The following is a 20984-nucleotide window of genomic DNA, read 5'->3' on the forward strand; positions in this document are numbered from 1 at the left end:
TCACATGGCAGGTCAATTTTTGATTAGCTGATTTTTTTTTATCTAGTCACTAATGACACTTGTTGACTTGTTGATTTAAGTTGTCTAAATTTAACTAAAATTATTCTTTTCACTGCTTTGTCCTTGTATTGTGCCTCCATGCCACTCTCTCCTTTCAAAAGATAATAATGTATTTTACACCACTTAATAGGTGAAGTGAAGACCCATAAATTTTACAATAATACTAGAGAGATAAAAAAAACCAGAAAAATTTATTTTATTTAGCATTCATTAATTGTCGCAATAATTAATAAATATTAAATAAGACAAGTTATGACTATTTTTGTCTAATTTTCTTTGTGTTTTACCGATTTTTAATAAATCGATAGCAGTTCGATTCTAATGGTTTGGGAGCGAAACCAACTCCTCTTTTGCAGGTACCAGTTATCTATAAGTGCATCAAAGGTTTTCGAATTAGACGAGTATTAAGATAGGAAATAAGTTCAGGTTAAAAGAAGTGTAAAATAAAGGATTTAAAAAGTAAAATTGACTGAAATCGAAATGATTTGCATTGAATTTTAAAGAAAGCAATAAAGATGCCTTCGATTGAATCGAAGGACTTCAGACATGGAAATTAAAGGTTCTGAAATATAAAATTAAACAAGGAAATTAAAGTTGCTTGAAAGATAAATTGAGCAGGATAAGTAAAGATTACTGAAAACCATAAATTGAAAGATAAAGACATGGAAGGAATCCTACAGAAATCGAACACGAATGTAGACTCAGGAATTCGCTGGGATATGAGTGTGCTTGAATGTATTTCTGAAAAGAAGTTCCAACCCCTATTTCCTAAAACTTACTAATATTTATAGCTTACTTCCATAACCGACCATTAATTGCATGATGCTGCCTTGTATGCGAATTCCTAGGTAACTGTTCCCGCTCTTTTGCCCATGAGCATTACCAACAACTTCTTAACTCAGAGAGAGACTTCGACTTCCCTATTCGTGTAACTACTCGATTCTCCGTTCGAACAACTATTCGATTCTTCATTCGAGTAATTGCCTGATTTGTCAAGGTATTGAAATCGAGTACGTGTCAAATAATTTCCACTTAACGCTTGCACATGCGTCTTTTCGGCCTCTATTTCTTTCCTGACCCTTCACCAACATTTTGAATCAGCTCAATGTTTCGAAAGTAAATATTTTGACTAACAAATTGCCCCCTAAGATTAATGTGTTTGCCTTCGAAGTCATTTCTTGGAAGATGAAATACTTAATCCTAATTCAGTTTTCAGTCACCTTAACTGATCATAATTACATTTACCTTCTCCATTAATTATGACCCGTTTAACACGTCTCCCACGATTCACACTTTCTCTCTCCACCACTTCGCCTTCTTCGCAAAGCTACCTCCTTTCTCTTTGAATTCCCTCTGTAATAACGGCTAAACAAAAACTCCCTTTAAATTCAACACTTCCATCTTTGCTCAACTTTCTCGAATTCTTATTCTCTCAACTTCTCTTTCATTCCTCCTTCTTGTAAAACTTCTATTTCTCGTTCTTCGCTTTTCTTTCCTCATCAATGGCTGCTTTTTCGTCCCACATTGCTGCTCAGAACAAGGGCAAACGTCTTATGGTGTAACCACCAGCTCCTCCGTCCTTACATGTGTTAAACCAGGTAAATGACGAAGTCATCGATGACCCACATCTTCAATTTGATGACTCCAGGATCCTCATTCCCTTTACTGTGGGTGAAGATACCCATTGTTTTATTGGTCCTATTGAGAATTTAGAAAGAGCGAACAAAAAACTTCCTTTCTTCCCCAATGCTCAAGGGGAAGATTTGTTGATTAGTCAAGACCTTGACATCTCTTTCTTTACCATTCAAAAACCCTTTAGGAATAACCCGAAAATCACCCCTCGTGGAACTAACTTCATAGCCTGGTATGAGCGTCTTACTCCATCGAAGAGCGTTGCTTGGGGGGATCTCGGGATTCAAGATCTTCTTAGACTTTCTCACTTTTCTCCTTCGACGCTCCCTTGGATGATTGGAGCTGTAACCTTTTTCTAGAACAAAACTACCAATAATTTTCACCTTCCTTGTGGGATGATTGGTATGTCACTTCTAGATGTAGCTGCTATTACAGGACTCCCGATTAATCCTCTAAATTTCACCTCCAATATGCAACCTAGGCAACAGTACAACATTGTCCCCACAACTTCCTACAGTGACTTCATTGTTCACCATATGGGCGCAAAGGGTAGCACTGTTACAGATGATGAACACGTGGCCTTTTTGTTCTACTGGCTAAATGCAATTATCTTCTGCTCTCAAAGTGTTCAAATGCAGAAGCTTTTCCTTCCTCTTGCCGCCCTACTTCATGAAGGAAACAACCTCAATTTGGCCAAGCTACTTGATGAGAGAACTTTTGCGTGGTCTAGAAATTTGTGGATAAATCCTCGTTGCAAGTATAGTTTCTAAACCTTCAAAAGTCCTTTCATACAAACGTTTTGGTTGTCACAAGTAACAAACCCCTTTGAAATTGATAACCGAGTATTCAAACCTCGGGTCGTCTTCTCAAGGAATTGCAGGGAGGTATGTTCCTATTATTGGTTATGAGTTTGTAAATTGGGGTTTTGGAAGTAAGGAGGGAATATGTTATATGACAAGTAAAATAAAATAATAATAATAAAATCTCTTGGCAAGGTATAAGAATTGGAATTCCTATCCTAGTTATCCTTATCAAGTGTGAAGAGAATTGGATTTTAATCCCACTTGGTCAGCCTTTATTAAACAAAGGAAGGTTAAGTAGACTGATTAGCTTGATTCTCAAGTCATAGTCAACTCCTGTGGAGAGACTAGTGTTAGAGCAATCCTAGCTAAAGCAAAATCTGCCAATTTCAATCACTTGCTGAGTTTGATAACTCAAGTACTACCAATCACTTGACCAAAGCCAAAAGGGAGAAAAATATCTAAATTAAATTAAAAGCATCAATATAAGCAAAGCAATCTTAAATCTGAAAATACCTCGAATTGCATTAACAAAAGAAATTAAATCTGGCATAGATGTTCATAAATTAAATTGAGAAAATAAATAAAAATAAAGAACCTGGGATTGAGAGTCACTCCTAAAACTAAGAGAAATCCTAAATCCTAATCCTAAGAGAGAGGAGAGAACCTCTCTCTGTAAAAACTACATATACTCCTAAAATTGTAAATATGAGAGCCCTCTCATGAATGGATGCAGTCTCCCACTTTATAACCTCTAATCTGTGTTTTCTGAGCCGCAAACTGGGTCACAAACAGTCCAGAATTCGCTGGTTTCAAATTTTGCCAAGTATAGTTTCTAAACCTTCAAAATTCCTTTCATACAAATGTTTTGGTTGTCACAAGTAACAAACCCCTTTGAAATTGATAACCGAGTATTCAAACCTCGGGTCGTCTTCTCAAGGAATTGCAGGGAGGTATGTTCTTATTATTGGCTATGAGTTTGTAAATTGGGATTTTGGAAGTAAGAAGGGAATATGTTATATGACAAGTAAAATAAAATAATAATAATAAAATCTCTTAGCAAGGTATAAGAATTGGAATTCCTATCCTAGTTATCCTTATCAAGTGTGAAGAGAATTGGATTTTAATCCCACTTGGTCAGCCTTTATTAAACAAAGGAAGGTTAAGTGGACTGATTAGCTTGATTCTCAAGTCCTAGTCAACTCCTGTGGAGAGACTAGTGTTAGAGCAATCCTAGCTAAAGCAAAATCTGCCAATTTCAATCACTTGCTGAGTTTGATAACTCAAGTACTACCAATCACTTGACCAAAGCCAAAAGGGAGAAAAATATCTAAATTAAATTAAAAGCATCAATATAAGCAAAGAATCTTACATCTGAAAATACCTCGAATTGCATTAACAAAAGAAATTAAATCTGGCATAGATGTTCATAAATTAAATTGAGAAAATAAATAAAAATAAAGAACCTGGGATTGAGAGTCACTCCTAAAACTGAGAGAAATCCTAAATCCTAATCCTAAGAGAGAGGAGAGAATCTCTCTCTCTAAAAACTACATCTACTCCTAAAATTGTAAATATGAGAGCCCTCTCATGAATGGATGCAATCCCCCACTTTATAGCCTCTAATCTGTGTTTTCTGGGCCGCAAACTGGGTCAGAAATAGTCCAGAATTCGCTGCATTCGAATTTTGCCACGCTGGATTTCCGACACTGCGACTCGACCGCATGGATCACGCGGTCGCATCGCCTAACGTCAGGGAAACTATAACATATTATATATCAAATCGAAGCCCCGGACGTTAGCTTTTCAACGCAACTAAAACCGCGTCATTTGGACCTCTGTAGCTAAAGTTATAGCCGTTTGAGTGCGAAGAGGTCAGGCTGGACAGCTTAGCAATTTCTCTAACTTCTTGTATTCCTTCCATTTTTGCATGCTTCCTTTTCATCCTCTGAGCCATTCCTGTCCTGTAATCTCTGAAATCACTTAACACACATATCAAGGCATCTAATGGTAATAAGAGAGGATTAATATTAGCAAATTAAGACCAAAGAAGCATGTTTTCAATCAAAGCACATAATTAGGAAGGTAAATGTAAAACCATGCAAATATTATGAATAAGTGGGTAAAGAGTTGATGAAATCCACTCAATTGAGCACAAGATAAACCATAAAATAGTGGTTTATCAACCTCCCCATACTTAAACATTAGCATGTCCTCATGCTAAGCTCAAGAGAAGCTATAAAGATGAAGAGGAATGGTAGAATGTATGAAATGCAACCTATCTATATGAATGCAACTAAATGCAAAATATTTCTACCTACTTGGTTAAAAGTAAACAAATCTTTTAAGAACAAATATGAACTGGATTTTACTAATTCAAATTACAAAATAGAGTACAAATAGACTTGCAAGAAGAAAATAGCTCATGAAAGCCGGGAACCAAGAATCGAGCATCGAACCCTCACTGGAAGTGTATACACTCTAATCACTCATGTGTTTAAGGTTCGATTCTCTCAATTCTCTACTATCCTTGATTTCTAAGGCTTGCTCTTCATCTAACAATCAACATAAATTTCATGCACAAATACACATATCAAAAGGTCTTTTAAGGGTTGTAATGGGGTTAGGGTCAAGGTAGGATTGTATTTGGTCAAGTGGACTAAAATTTGAATCCTTAATTAATCTTAAACTTTCCACCTAACTTTAGACAATCCATGTAATCATAATACCACATCTAACTATCCATTAACCATGTTTTCCACATATTCATGCATTCTAATTTCAAGTACAACTCATATGCATTGCTTTCACCACTTACTTTAGGGCATTTTGTCCCCTTTTATTTGCTCTTTTTCTTTTCTTTTTCTCCTTTATTTTTCTTCTCTTTTTTTTTCAATGCATATGATTAAAGTATTGAATGCATGAACATATTCTCAACATTCTTTCACATTTTCAGAAAATTCTAACATACTCAATTCTCAAACCAATATGCTTCCAAACCCACTTTTCCCCACACTTAATTCATGAGCACTCTCACTAGTCTAAGCTAACCAAGGATTCAAATTTAAGGACATTATTGTTTTCCGCTTAGATTTAATGATGTGCTAAAGTAAAGAACAAAGGGGTATAATAGGCTCAAAGTGGTTTGTAAAGGATAATGAAGGGTTAAGGCCATATGGGTATGTAAGCTCAGTGAAACAAAGGCCTCAATCATATAAGTGCATGCATACATTAAATAATGGAAATATAGAATCAAGAAAGACAAAGATCACAATTTGAGAGAGAAAACACACATCAAAAATAAATTATTGGTTGACAAAATGCAACCAATCAATTAGGCTCAAAAATCTCACAGATTTTGTGTGTTCGAGCTCTAAACCATGTTCCAATATAATATTTCTTCAAACAAGTGTAACAAAAAATTTTATTCAAATTAGTGAAATACTCTTAAAAGGTTTCTTGAAAAAGAAAATATTACTTCAACCAAGTGGTAAAATATGCAAAAATCAAACAAATATGCAATCAATCATGCAAATGCAACAACGAACAAACAAACAAAGAAAATAAAACAATGGTGTTGAGAAGAAGGTAACTAACCCATGGAGATCGGTATCGACCTCCCCACACTTAAAGATTGCACCGTCCTCGGTGCATGCTGAGATGTGCAGGTGGACGGGTTGTTTCAACTGACGCTTTTCTCATCAAGGAATGTGCGTAGAAACTTGTTTGTCTCTCCCATGTGAACGTCTTCCGGTTCTCTTCCTGGTGGCCATCCTGAAAGAAAAAGGGAAGAAAAGTAACCCAAAGCAAAGATAGAAGACAAATAAAACATGGGTTGGTTAATGCCAAAAGTGAGGGTCTCAATTACATGGTAGCTTACAACATGCAAGTGAGAAAATAATAGAAGCACATGGCATACTAGTGGTGCAAAATATTGCAACAATGAGGGAGAGAGTGTGGGTAAGGAGAGATAATATAAATTCATATCAATGTAAAAGTAATACAGGTATAAAAGATTGGCATTGATATAAATAGTATTACCTATTCAAAATAAAACAAGTCACTAAGCATCAAGAAAATACCAGAAAAGATGTAACAGTTGAATAAGAATATTTGAACACCAATAATAATTTTAGAAAAATAAAAATATATAATGAATGAAAGTATGCAAATGAATTAAATAAAATAAAATGGAAGTGAGAGAGAATAAGAAGGGAAGAAAAAAAAAAGAAGTAAGAAAAGATAAGAAGAATAAGGATTCGGAGAAGAAAAGATAAGAAAATTGGCACTAATCTGGATAGGTTGTGCGACGCTGGCGACGCGGTCGCATGGGTGACGCGGTCGCGTGGTGCACAATAAGGTTAGGCGACGCGGACGCGTGGGGCACGCGATCGCGTGACTCGATTTGTGCTAGTGGCGCGAGTGCAGCCTCGTGGTCGCACAACTCTCTGTTCAAAACTTAGTATTGCCAAAATCCTGGGTGACGCGGTCGCGTGGTTGACGCGATCGCGTGAGTGGCCATCATGGGGATATGACGCGGACGCGTGGGACACGCGTTCGCGTGGTGAGGCTTGGGCTTCCAGCACGATTCCAGCCCAACTCCAGCTCAACTTTCGGCCATGCACCCGGTTGACGTCGATTTCAGGTCACGCAGCCGCGTGGGTGACGCGGTCGCGTGGGGTGATTTGTGCCATTGGCACGCCTCCAGCACTGCTCCTGCGAAACTCTCTGTTCATATTAATATTGTCTCCCATCTCCTTGCGACGCGGACGCGTCGCTGATGCGGTCGCGTCGCGTGCTCGCTTTTTTTTTTGATAATCTGAAAAAAAAGATGCAGAATGCAGTGTTAATGCAAAACTCCAGGTTCAATATAATAAAATAAAATAAAATTCGAAAACAAATAAATAAAAAATGAAAAATGAACGATCATACCATGGTGGGTTGTCTCCCACCTAGCACTTTTAGTTAAAGTCCTTAAGTTGGACATTTGGTAAGCTTCCTGTTATGGTGGCTTGTGCTTGAACCCATCCAGGAATCTCCACCAATGTTTGCGATTCCAGTGTCCTCCGGGATCCCAAACTAAGCATGTAAAGCCCTTAAGAAACTTCAAACAGATTCTTAGGCTCCCGGAGTGACAAATGCCAGAACAGATTCCAGGATCCCAAACTTTACTTTTACACCCGTTTTTGTCTTGATCTGTATTTTTCCAGCCGGGTGAAAGGTGATATGAATTCTCATTGCAGCGACCAAACAACTTCCTAGACCCATTCAGTTGAGCTTTATACCAACCTTTGCATTTAAACTTAAAGCTTCCAACCATGATGAACCTTGCTTGACAATTCTTATCACTGGTCATCTTCCTCTTACTCTTAATGCCACAAAGAGCTCTAAGTTGACCATCCGTCTCTAGTAGCCCATATTCAAGTGGAATTAGAAAGCTAAGGGATATGAATTTTACCCACTTGAATGTTGTGAAGGATGATGGCAACTTAGGGGGAGGTATTTTTAATGAAATTGCAAGTTCCACTCCCTTGTGCTCTTCTCTGATAATTACCACCTCTTTGCGAGCTTCTTCACTTTCAACCTCTTCCTCTTGGCAGCTCTCTTCCAATTTAATCTCCTCTTCATTGCTTTCCAAGGGCATGGGAGGTTATGCTTCTTCTTCTTGAATCTCCATCTCTTGATCAACCTCTTCCAAGTCTTCAACTATGATATGCTTTGGAGGTGGTACACCCTCCTCAGCATCAAATTCAACCGTCTTGGAAGGAGGCTCTATGTCTTGACTTTCACATGGAGGTTCTGCATCTCCTAGATCTTCAACCAACTCTTCTTCTTGAGCAATGATAGCTTCTTCTACTTGTTCTAGTACGAATTCATTCTCTGTCTTGTCCACTAGGGTTTCTGGTATCTCCTTCATGCTACGCTCTTCACTAGACTATCCACATGGGGCTGTGGCTGATCCTTGTGTATTTAAGTGCCCTGAAACCCATTGAATTACTACTTGCTCCAGTTGTTGAATGGTTGTTTGAAATTTATTTACTGTTTCCCTTAGGCGAACATCTGCTTCTCGGGTTGCCGGACTTGGACATGATACAAAAGAAAGTGGTGGTGGTTGGGAGTGATTGGATTGGAATTGGGGTGGTTCTATATATGGTTCATATGGCTCATAAGGTGGTTGGTATGGTGGTTGAGGGTTAGGGTCATATAGAGGTGAATGGCAGAAAGGGGCTTGTGAGTTTGGTGGTCCAAAGTTATGTTGAGGAAAGGGTTCATAGGCATATGGTGGTGGTTGTTGATAGTCCATTGGAGGTGGTTGTTGCCATGAGGATTGATCAAGTCCTTGTGGCTCCTCCCATCTTTGATTGTTCCAACCTTGATGCCTGTTCTCATTGTAGTTTCTTCTTCCTGCAACATAATTGTAACCAGACTCATAGCCAAAGGGGTGAGAGTTCATAGTAAATAGAAATTAAAAATAAAAACAAATTGAAATTAAAAGGTTATTTAAATTTTTAATTTGAAAATTAAATTTTTAAAATTTTTAAAATTGAATTTTGAAATTTGATTTTTGAAATAAGATAAGATAAAATAAAAATTTTAAAATAAAAACCAATAACCTCTTAACTTAAGAAAAAGAAAAAATAAAATAAAAACAAATAAACAAGCAAAAATAAAATATTTACAATAACCAATAATAAGGCACACGTTTGCAGTTCCCCGGCAACGGCGCCATTTTGATGAGAGAACTTTTGCGTGGTCTAGAAATTTGCGGATAAATCCTCGTTGCAAGTATAGTTTCTAAACCTTCAAAAGTCCTTTCATACAAACGTTTTGGTTGTCACAAGTAACAAACCCCTTTGAAATTGATAACCGAGTATTCAAACCTCGGATCGTCTTCTCAAGGAATTGCAGGGAGGTATGTTCTTATTATTGGTTATGAGTTTGTAAATTTGGGTTTTGGAAGTAAGGAGGAAATATGTTATATGACAAGTAAAATAAAATAATAATAATAAAATCTCTTGGCAAGGTATAAGAATTGGAATTCCTATCCTAGTTATCCTTATCAAGTGTGAAGAGAATTGGATTTTAATCCCACTTGGTCAGCCTTTATTAAACAAAGGAAGGTTAAGTGGACTGATTAGCTTGATTCTCAAGTCCTAGTCAACTCCTGTGGAGAGACTAGTGTTAGAGCAATCCTAGCTAAAGCAAAATCTGTCAATTTCAATCACTTGCTGAGTTTGATAACTCAAGTACTACCAATCACTTGACCAAAGCCAAAAGGGAGAAAAATATCTAAATTAAATTAAAAGCATCAATATAAGCAAAGCAATCTTAAATTTGAAAATACCTCGAATTGCATTAACAAAAGAAATTAAATCTGGCATAGATGTTTATAAATTAAATGGAGAAAATAAATAAAAATAAAGAACCTGGGATTGAGAGTCACTCCTAAAACTAAGAGAAATCCGAAATCCTAATCCTAAGAGAGAGGAGAGAACCTCTCTCTCTAAAAACTACATCTACTCCTAAAATTGTAAATATGAGAGCCCTCTCATGAATGGATACAGTCTCCCACTTTATAGCCTCTAATATGTATTTTCTGAGCCGCAAAATGGGTCAGAAACAGTCCAGAATTCGCTGGTTTCAAATTTTGCCACGCTGGATTTCCGTCACTGCAACGCGGCGGCATGGATCACGCGGTCGCATCGCCTAGCGTCAGGGAAACTATAACGTGTTATATATCAAATCGAAGCCCCGGACGTTAGCTTTTCAACGCAATTAGAACCGCGTCATTTGGACCTCTGTAGCTAAAGTTATAGCCGTTTGAGTGCGAACTAACTTCTTGTATTCCTTCCACTTTTGCATGCTTCCTTTTCATCCTCTGAGCCATTCCTGCCCTGTAATCTCTGAAATCACTTAACACACATATCAAGGCATCTAATGGTAATAAGAGAGGATTAATATTAGCAAATTAAGACCAAAGAAGCATGTTTTCAATCAAAGCACATAATTAGGAAGGTAAATGTAAAACCATGCAAATATTATGAATAAGTGGATAAAGAGTTGATGAAATCCACTCAATTGAGCACAAGATAAACCATAAAATAGTGGTTTATCACTACTTTTAGGGTATATTTTCGAAGAACTTGGCCAATTCGTTAATTGTCTTTGAAACAATTACTTGATCAGTACGGGGGGCCCCCTGGCTTCTCCAGCTTTGGCTTAATGCAATTTTTGAGAGATACATGATAAAGCCTGTAGGTGGAGGTTTAGACAAACAGCACATCGAAGGCTTTCGACTGGCTAATTTCAAGCCAAATTTTCCAGAGGCTCAATCGGATGAAGACCGATTTTGGACTGTTTTTCCCTCTCTCATTCTTGTAAAGACTTCCATAATGAGGATCTCAATTTCACCCCTTTTTTGCGTTGAAATTGTGGTCCTTCTTGGCTCGAATGTCTCCTCTTCCTCAACGATACCAAAGAGAACAAACTTGCTAACAGGAGTTGGGCAAATTTACTAACTGTACAGGTGATTCCAACAGGGCTACCTCCGCATAAAAAAAGAATGTTTCAAAGCAACTCTGTATGCTCCTCATTATACAGCTAGACAGCTAGGCTTCTCACAAGCTATCCCAACTCCACTCCCCAGAAACAGCAAACCCTTTTGCCATATCACTTTGCCTTCAAAGAAAGAGCTTGACATTTTCCTCTCGAAGAATCAACAACAAAAATGGGGGTTATAATCATCTTGTTTACGATCGAAGCTCATACATTACAAAATCTTACTTCGATTGGTGGACCACCTACTATTCTAAGTACAGTCGTACTTTAGAAGAGATCAAGTGTTCTGTTGTCCGAGTGGTCCCTGCTACTGAAGGCTCTCCCAAGAAGCCTCTAAAAAGGAAAATCGAAGCTACTGCTTCCTCATGACAACCACTAAAGAAGAGTCGAAGAACTCCTTCAAGGACTTCTAGAAGGGTAATTACTCTCTACTTATATATATATATATATATATATATATATATATATATATATTTAAACCGAAATTCTTCGAAAACTACATCCACTTACAATCCTCTTTATTTCAATCTTTTATCAGTTATAGTTGCAACCATCAAGCGAGAGCTCTTCTGATGACAGCGAGCCATCCATCCAAAATATCCTTACTACATCCTCTCATTCGGATGATACAATTGATTCAGATTCGGGCTCTCAATTGATTCGAAGAACAATACTCATTCCAATAACATTATATTGTTTTTAAATGTATTTCGATTCAATCAACATAAATCTCGACTCATGTATGTTGTATATCAGCCTGTTACTGCTGCTCAATCAATCACCTCATCTCTTGCACCTGACTAACCACCTTAACAACATCCACAAGGTTTAGGACAACTAGCATCCCATTCATCAATTCAACCCACTGTATCTACTGAACCTCTTCAGGTAGCTTTTCCAATTTCAACAGGGACACAAGTAGTTGATTTAACAGAGGAGCATGCCCATCATTCTCCAACACAAACTTTAAATATTGGACATGTTTCTCCATCAAACCAAGCTGAAGCCTCTACTGGATCTCAGGTGGCCCCTGATTCTGACTCAGTCCCTGAAACTATTGTCCCTGATTCGGATTCACCATCTCAAATTCCAGAAACCATTCCTTCACCACAAAGAACTTCCAGTCCATCCAATCATGCTGAACTTCAAACTCCTCCTGGTCCGAGATCTAGAGATCTGGGTATGCCTACTGAATCTACCAATGCTGACCTGGTTACCTTGGTCACCATCCTGAATCAAGTTATTCAGTAAGATAAAGTGCTCACTTCTACTCCTGTACTCATAGGTCCTTCTACATCTGGTCTTCCGTCCGAGCTAAATGTTAATGCTCGAGAACAACTTTTGGCACTTCTCAAGCTCCTGGACCATCCACCCATCGAGTGGACCAATGACGCAACCCTAAACAAACTTTGTCTGATATTTTAAGTTCATCTCTTGAACTTCAGGTTCCGTCCCCACACTCTGCCATAGTCAACCAATTTATACAAGTTGCCAACAGAAGCGTAACTACCCAAGAAAAGCTACAAGAGATTAAAGATGAAGTAGCTAAGATCAGAACTGAATCAGAAAGCTATACTACAGCTCTCCAGCCAATTAAAGCTTCCAGTGAAGAATTTGACTTAAGAATTTCTCAAGCCTTTTCTGTTCAAGCTCATTTTTATAAGGAAGAAAGAGAACTTGAAGCAGAATTGGCTCAAATTAATGAAAGACTTTCCAAAATTTGGAAGAGGAAAGCTGATTTAGCCACACCTCTAGCCACTGTCCAACATGAACAACAAAAGCTTGTGCAAGAAATCCGTCTTATTAAGGCCAAGCAAGAAGAATGTGAGAAGCAACTTGATAAGGCCCAATATGAAGAATATAAGCAAGTCGAAACACTTTCAGTTTTGGACAGTAAAAGGGTTAAGTTACGCTCAGACTTGGCAGAGCTCATGGCACCTTACATTTCTTCACCTTAGAATTCAATACTTGTAATGATTTCCTTTATCTTTAGACTTATGCATTTTAATTCTAATTTAGCAAGCAATGATATTTCTTCAGATACTTTCTGTTTATTGAATTGATTATATTTCCGGATTCGATATCCTTGACTCGATATGCATTTCTAGAATATAATCCAATCACTTGGAAAGGGCCTTCCCAAGTATGGGACCATTTGCCAAGAACTCTCGATTTCTTTTCCATTGGCAAAATAACATTCAAAACCAACTCACCTACACTAAAGAATTTCTCTTTTATTCGTTGATTATAATTTCGAGAAACACTTTCTTTTTGCCGAATCACATTTTCAAGCGTCAAAATACGCTCTGAGTCTAACTCATTCAACTCATAAAACATTGCATTCCAATAATCATCGACTGGCAAATCATCTTGCTTTGACACCCTCAAAGTATTAAGATTGATTTTCAATGGTAGCACAACATCATGGCCATACACTAATTTATAAGGCGACGTACCTGTCGACCCTCTTGGTGAATTTCGATAAGCCCACAGTACTTGACTTAATGTTTCATGCCAAGTTCGGGGTCTATTTTCGATTTGTTTTTTAATCAAACTTATGAGAATTTTATTTGCTGCCTCAACTTGCCCGTTAGCCTGTGCATGATAGGGGGGTTGAAGTAACCATATTAATATTCCTCGAAGCTGCAAAATTTTTAATTCGCTGACCAGTAAACATAGTCTCTTGGTCAGTACTTAATGTTTGAGGAATTCCAAATCGATGGATTATATGTTCCTCGATAAAATCTATTATTTCATTTTGCCCAACTTCTATTAAAGAAATTGCTTCGACCCACTTTGTAAAATAGTCAATTGCTACCAGAATAAATTTATGATGTTTCGTTGAAGGGAGGTGAATCAATCTAATAAGATCCAGAGCCCAACCTCTAAACGGCCATGGCTTAATAATCGAATACAACTCAGACACTGGGATCTGTTGTATCGACCCATGCTTTTGATATTCTTAACACGCCTTTGCGTATTCGATACAATCTTTGATCATGGAGGGCCAATAGACATGATTTCGATACAACACCCATTTCATCTTCATCCCAGCCTAATGAAAACCACATATGCCTTTATGAACATCACCTCGAGCAATGTCTTTATCATCTTGACTTCGACATATCGAAAGACTCCCATCGATTCCTTTCTTATATAGCTCATCAGCCATCAAGACAAAATTTATTGCTCGCAATTTTATCTTTCTATCGACTGATATGCTAGGATTATTTAAATACTCAGCAATAGGCTTCCTTCAATAATCATCCTCCCATTCACCTACACACAAAGCTTCCCTTTCATCTGAAGGTACCAAAATTTGATGGATACTAGCCAATTTTCTCAATGTTTCTGGGCTAATTCTATATCTCAAAGCAATCTGGGCTAACTCATTGGCAATCTCGTTCTGGATTCTTGGGATATGAACCAAGGAAACTTTTCAAAAAGAAGTTAACAACTCCTAAGCCGTTGCCAAATATTTTTGCAACTTCTCATTATTACATTTGAACTCCTTCGATAACTGTTTCAGGACTAACTAAGAATCTCCTAGGATTTGGACTTCCAAAGACCCCTTTTCCGATCAAGATTTCAAGGCTCAAAATTAAAGCTTCATACTCTACCATATTATTCAAGCAAGGATATTTTAGCCCAAACAGGAATTCTGATGGAATCCCTCCTAGTGAGATAATAAGAATTCCTACCCCTGCACCATCCTTATGCTTCGATCCATCAAAATATAACTTCCAATAATCGACTTTAACATCAAGTACATTTGCCCCCTGGTCATTCAGATTATTCGAATTATCAACTAAAAAATCTACAATGACCTGACCTTTCACAGCTTTTGTTGGGACATATTGTAAATCAAATTCTATCAAAGCTAGCATCCATTTTCCTAAACGACCTCGTAATATTGGAAAACTCAACATATATTTAACAAGATCAGTTTGTGCCATAACTTTTACTGATTTAGCTACCATGTAACACTTTAATTTCATGCACGCATAGTATAGGGATAATAAACACAATTTTTCTATTGGGGAATACCTTGCTTCGATATCAGTCAAAATACGACTAAGGTAATAAATTGCCCGTTCATGCCTGTTCTCGTCATCTTGGGCTAGCATACACCTAATTGTGTTTGTAGATGCTGCAATATACAGTTTCAAAGGCTCATGTGGATGAACATTTGCCATTATTGGAGCCTTAGATAAATAAGCCTTTATCGACTCAAATGCCTGTTGATGCTCATGTGTCCATTCGAATTGTGAATCATTTTTTAGTTTTACTAAAGGAGCAAACACTCGGGTTCGATCAGAAAGATTCGAAATGAACCTTCGAGGATAATTTACTTTTCCCAGGAACGATTACACTTCTTTTTTCGATTTAGGTGAAGACAATGATAATATTGCATCACCCTTACTCTTATCGATTGCAATCCCTTTTTTATGAACAACAAAACCAAATAAGTTCCCAGCTAACACACCAAAGGCACATTTCAAAGGATTCATTTTTAATCCTTTTTTCTGCATAGTAACAAACGCTTTCCTTAAGTGATCAATGTGTTGATCCACCGAAATCGATTTGACCATAACATCATCAATATACACTTTCATAAATCTCCCAATATACTCATAGAATATGGCATTCATTGCTCGCCGGTAAGTTGCACCAGCATTTTTCAAACCGAATGGCATAACCACCCATTCATAAGTGCCTAATGCCCCGGGACAACGGAAAGCAGTTTTGGACACATCATCTTCTGTAATGAAGATTTGGTTATATCTTAAATAACCGTCCATAAAACTTAAAATTTTATTCCCCACTGCAGAATCGATCAACATATCTACTATTGGCATAAAATACTCATCTTTCGGGGTAGCATTATTCAGATCTCTAAAATCAATGCACACCCTTAATTTTCCATTTTTCTTCATTACGGGAACAATATTCGAAACCCATTCAACATAACGTGCGATTCGAATAAATTTTGCTTTAATTAACCGTTCTATTTCTTCCTTAATCTTTTGATTGATTTCTGGAGCAAACCGTCGGGGAGTTTGCTTCACAGGTCTAGCATTTGGTTTCAATGCTAATCGATATTCTACAGGATGTAAAAGATGGAAAATTTTAGTTCGAAAAGGATTCGTAAGGTCTTTATAGATGTAAGTAATTCGAACATCATCAAGAGATCCCAAATTAATTTTCTCTAAGGGATCTTGGGATTCAAATCCTTTTAAATGATCCTCATCTTTTACTGAATATTTTTCAAAATCCAAAGGTTCTAAATCATAGATGCAATCAAAAGAGAAATCAACAGATTCATTAGGAATAAAATGAACTTGATCATTTGCTGGATTAACAACAGCTTCATTTTCAACACAATGGACTTCTACTATTATATTAGTAGTTCGACTAATAACATCATTTGCATTACATAATGAAGAAAAAATTAAACCATGACTAAATTCGATTGAAGACATCGAATTTTTGCTACTCAAAGAAGAAATTAGATTCCTAAATGATTCAACTTCATCAGAAGAACCATTTTTATTCTCTACTGAAGGGAAATTACTTATATAATTATTTAAAATTACTAGGAAATCCGAAACATCTTGAGCATGTTCCATCGAATAACGCCTCGAATCACTTCTAAGATGAACAATCCCAGCCAGTTGGGGTCACAGTAAGATGTGGATGGTGCAGTTTTACCGTCAAACCTTCTGAAGACAAGTTGTAGCCCTCACAGTTATAGGAATTTAACATCCTGTCAACATTTAAAGGCTTCAATTTCAGATTATATACCCTAAAATCGACATGCAGCTGCTCGAGATATAAATTTGAATCAGCCTTAACGATTTTAGGCTTTCCATCCTTTTCCAAAGGAGGACACTTTGATGCATAGTAGATGGTACAGCTCCAACTCTGTGAATCCAGTCTCGGCCCAATAAAGCATTATAACTTGCTTTCGATGGCACCACCACAAAAACAGTATTTCACTCAGAAGATCCCACTTTCACCCCCCCAAAGTAACCAAACCTTTCGCAGGACTAGAAGCACCACTAAAGTCTGTTACAACAATATTAATGGGAACCAAATCATCAGGATGCTTACCAACTTTCATCAGCATCCTTTCTGGCAAGAGACTTATTGCTGCTCCACCATCAATTAAAACTTTATTTACTTTGATTCCACTCAAGGTAGTAGTAATATGAAGTGGGCGAAGATGAGATTTTTGTTTTTCGGAAGGTCTCAGAAAATACCTTGGTTCATCCTCAATTCCTCATATCGGATGAAAGAAAAAGCTTCTTTAGCATCCATGTCAAAATCTTCTTCAAAGTCGCCTTCATACTCACCCAAGTATTCAGTTGGAATAATCAAAATAGTTCCAACCATTTCATCATCTCCTTCTTCGAAATATTCTTCCTCCAAATCGGCATCCTTGTCTTTGTTAGCCCCTGGAGTATGAGCTATTGCCTTGCTTTTATCCAACTTTACAGGAGAAGGAATACCCTTTGGGAATACCCTTGCCTTTGTCAAACTAAGGCTTCTTATTCTGAAATAGGCTCCTTATTCCTCTACCCCTCGGGTATCCCCTGGCTCGACCACGTTGATAGGGATATTGTTTTTGAGGAAGCCCTCGATGTCCCCACTATGGATTCCGCCGATATTGAGCATCTTGATTCTGAAATTCTTGACAATTTTGAATCCACTGGACATCTATAGCCTGAGAACGACTTATCAGTGCGACAACATTCTGCTGAGGAGCCTTAAAACTTTGCCCTTTTACTCGCTGAATTGGTTGCCTCTGACGAGCCCGCTCCTCTCTATGAGCCAATTCTTTCTTCATCCTTTCTTTTTCAAAGATTGTCATAGCCTCAGCGTCAAATACAGCATTACATCGAGGACACAGAGATACGTCTCGATCTTTGATCTTTTGCTGCACCAAGAAATCTAACAAACCATCCCCTGCTCGAGGATATACTGATCAGACTTGTGACTTGAAATCACCTAGAGCCACATCAAAATCATAAGACATTCCAACCATATTTATACCAAAATATGGTTCAACAAAACCATTTTCAGCATCGAAAGGATCAGCATCAACTTTCATCTCTTTTTTTTCCATCATTGAACTTCAAACGTCCTTCCATAATGGCCTCCTGAATCAAGTCCCTGAAACGAACACAACTATTAGTCGAATGACTGGTTGCTTGGTGAAATTTACAATAAGGTTTTCCTTTTAAATCTTTCACCGAAAGTAAAGTTCTACCCTCAGGCAGAATTAATTATTTATCTTTAAGAAACACATCGAAAATCTGATCAGATTTTGAGATACCAAAACTATATTTCTTTCCACTCTTTAGTTTTGAATCATTCAACTTTTCATTACTAGGGAGATTTTTAAGTAGAGAACAGACATATGGAGGAGCCTTCTTAAGTTCAGCCAAATCAACTTCTGCTTCGAGATCGAACTCCTTTTCCGAGGACTCCATGGTCACATAAGCAACCTTCTCCTTTCGAGTAAAAAGTTTACTCTTTAATCTTTGTTCATTCTTATATTTCTCCTTTTCCTTATTCATAAGTTTGACCTGACGAACCCTTTCAGCCAAATGGGCTAAGTCAGGTATATGCACATTAAGCAGTTTTCAACGTATATAGAATCCTAACCCCATAACTGCTATTTTCACCACTTCACTCTCGGGTAATGTCACATAACATCTACTTCTAGCATTTTTGGAATGTATCATATAATCATCAATGGTTTCACCATCTTCTTGTTTCAAAGCAACTAGATCAGTAACTGCTACATTCAATTCCCCTCGGTAAAATTAAGTATGAAAAGCAGTTTCCAACTGATTCTATGTCATTATCGAATTTGGTCTGAGATTCGAAAACTAAGTAAACGCATTCTTCGTTAACGAAGAAGGAAAAAACTTCATTTTCAAATTCTCATAATTGGCTAGATTCTCAATCTCGACCAAATATCGAGCGGTATGTTCAGTAGTTGACTATCCCACTTCCCCTGCAAATTTTATGATTATTTTTGGATTTTTCACCCCTCTTGACACTTCAGCCATTTGAACAACCTGAGGGAAAGCAGACATAAAATGGGGTCAATTCATAAAACCAACTCGATTGAGTACCTCTTCCACAATTCTTGTGACTTGATAACGTTCACCACCATGATTAGCACATAATCGGGCTAGAAAATCATCTGCATTCTGACCACGGAGAATTATCTAAGGATTCTCTCTATTTAAAACATTGTTTTCATTTTGAAATATATTTTCAAATCCTTCATTGTTCCCCCTGGCATCATGCCTTTCATCTTCATCATAATCGACGATTCGAGCAATCCGTTCGACTTGCCTTGCAAGACGTTCAAATTTCGATTCGTGATCAGCCATCATGGGATTTAGAATTGTGGTCATTTGTTGAGTCAATAAATTGACTAAATCATGATGACTCTCCTCTACATGTTGTCGAAATACCGCCATGGAATTAAAGGCATTCGATGTAGCCCACATTATAATCACGAGAGAACTCGAAATATTGTTGTGGATTTTGAGAATTATTTACTCTATTTACACTCTCGAAATGAACAGGAGGAACAAAACCACTCACCGATAGAGCGTAACCGGGAGGGAAGCCATAAGGAGGCCAACCAGCAGTTACTGGAGGATGGACTGGTGGTAAGTTACCACGTGGACGAATATTACGTCCAATATTTCCAGTTTGTACACTAGTAACCACTGTACTTTCACTTACAACCAAACCTTCTGAACGTGAAGTAATGTCCGAAGATTGCACAGTTACTGGTATACTGTTATTGGTGGACGAACCACCATTCACATTTGACACTTCATCAACCATGTGAACAATCCTTCCACTTCTCAATTGCATACACCAAATGGCACCAAAAAATTATTTGACACACTTCAGTCTAAAACTGTCCCACTGGGCATGCCAATTTGTTTTGTCGATTTTTAACAAATCGATGGTGGTTCGATTCTAATGGTCTGGGAGCAAAACCAACTCCTCTTTTGCAGGTACCAGTTTTTTATAAGTACATCAAAGATTTTCGAATTAGACGAGTATTAAGATAGGAAATAAGTTCAAAAAGTGCAAAAGGCTAAAAGAAGTGTAAAATAAAGGATTCAAAAAGTAAAATTGATTGAAATCAAAATAGTTTGCATTGAATTTTAAAGAAAGCAATAAAGAAGCCTTCGATTGAATCGAAGGACTTCAGACATGAAAATTAAAGGTTCTGAAATTTAAAATTAAATAAGGAAATTAAAGTTGCTTGAAAGATAAATTGAGCAGGATAAGTAAAGATTACTAAAAACCATAAATTGAAAGATAAAGACATGGAAGGAACCCTACAGAAATCGAACTCGAATGCAGACTCAGAAATTTACTGGGATATGAGTGTGCTTGACTGTATTTCTGAAAAGAAGTTCCAACCCCTATTTCCTAAAACTTACTAATATTTATAGCTTACATCCATAACCGACCATTAATTGCATGATGCTGCCTTGTATGCAAATTCCTAGGTAACTGTTCCCGCGCTTTTGTCCATGAGCGTTACCAACAACTTCTTAACTCAGAGAAAGCATTCGACTTCCCTATTCGTGTAACTGCTCGATTCTCCGTTCGAACAACTATTCGATTCTTCATTTGAGTAATTGCCCGATTTGTCAAGGTATTGAAATTGAGTCCGTATCAAATAATTTCTACTTAACGCTTGCACGTGCGTCTTTTTAGTCTCTACTTCTTTCCTGACCCTTCATCAGCATTTTGAATCAGCTCAACTTTTCGAAAGTAAATATTTCAACTAACACTTTGATTACCAAATATTTTCAAAATTTTGATTGGTTTTAATTATGTTAAGTAATTCAAAGGTTTATTATAGTAAATATTCCAGAATAA

At 37.3% G+C, this 20984-nt stretch overlaps 1 protein-coding gene across 1 annotated transcript; it reads right to left on the reverse strand.

Moving 5' to 3' along the window:
- Positions 1 to 14548: 14548 nt before the first annotated feature.
- Positions 14549 to 15247, reverse strand: LOC148551103 (uncharacterized). Its single transcript, XM_088494704.1, has one exon. The coding sequence runs from the start codon at positions 15245 to 15247 to the stop codon at positions 14549 to 14551; it is 699 nt and encodes a 232-aa protein (XP_088350830.1).
- Between the last annotated feature and the right edge of the window lie 5737 nt (positions 15248 to 20984).

Source organism: Arachis ipaensis, chromosome B7, assembly GCF_059453495.1.
Source record: "Arachis ipaensis isolate K30076 ecotype BB chromosome B7, ASM5945349v1, whole genome shotgun sequence".
In the NCBI taxonomy this organism is placed as follows: Eukaryota; Viridiplantae; Streptophyta; class Magnoliopsida; order Fabales; family Fabaceae; genus Arachis; species Arachis ipaensis.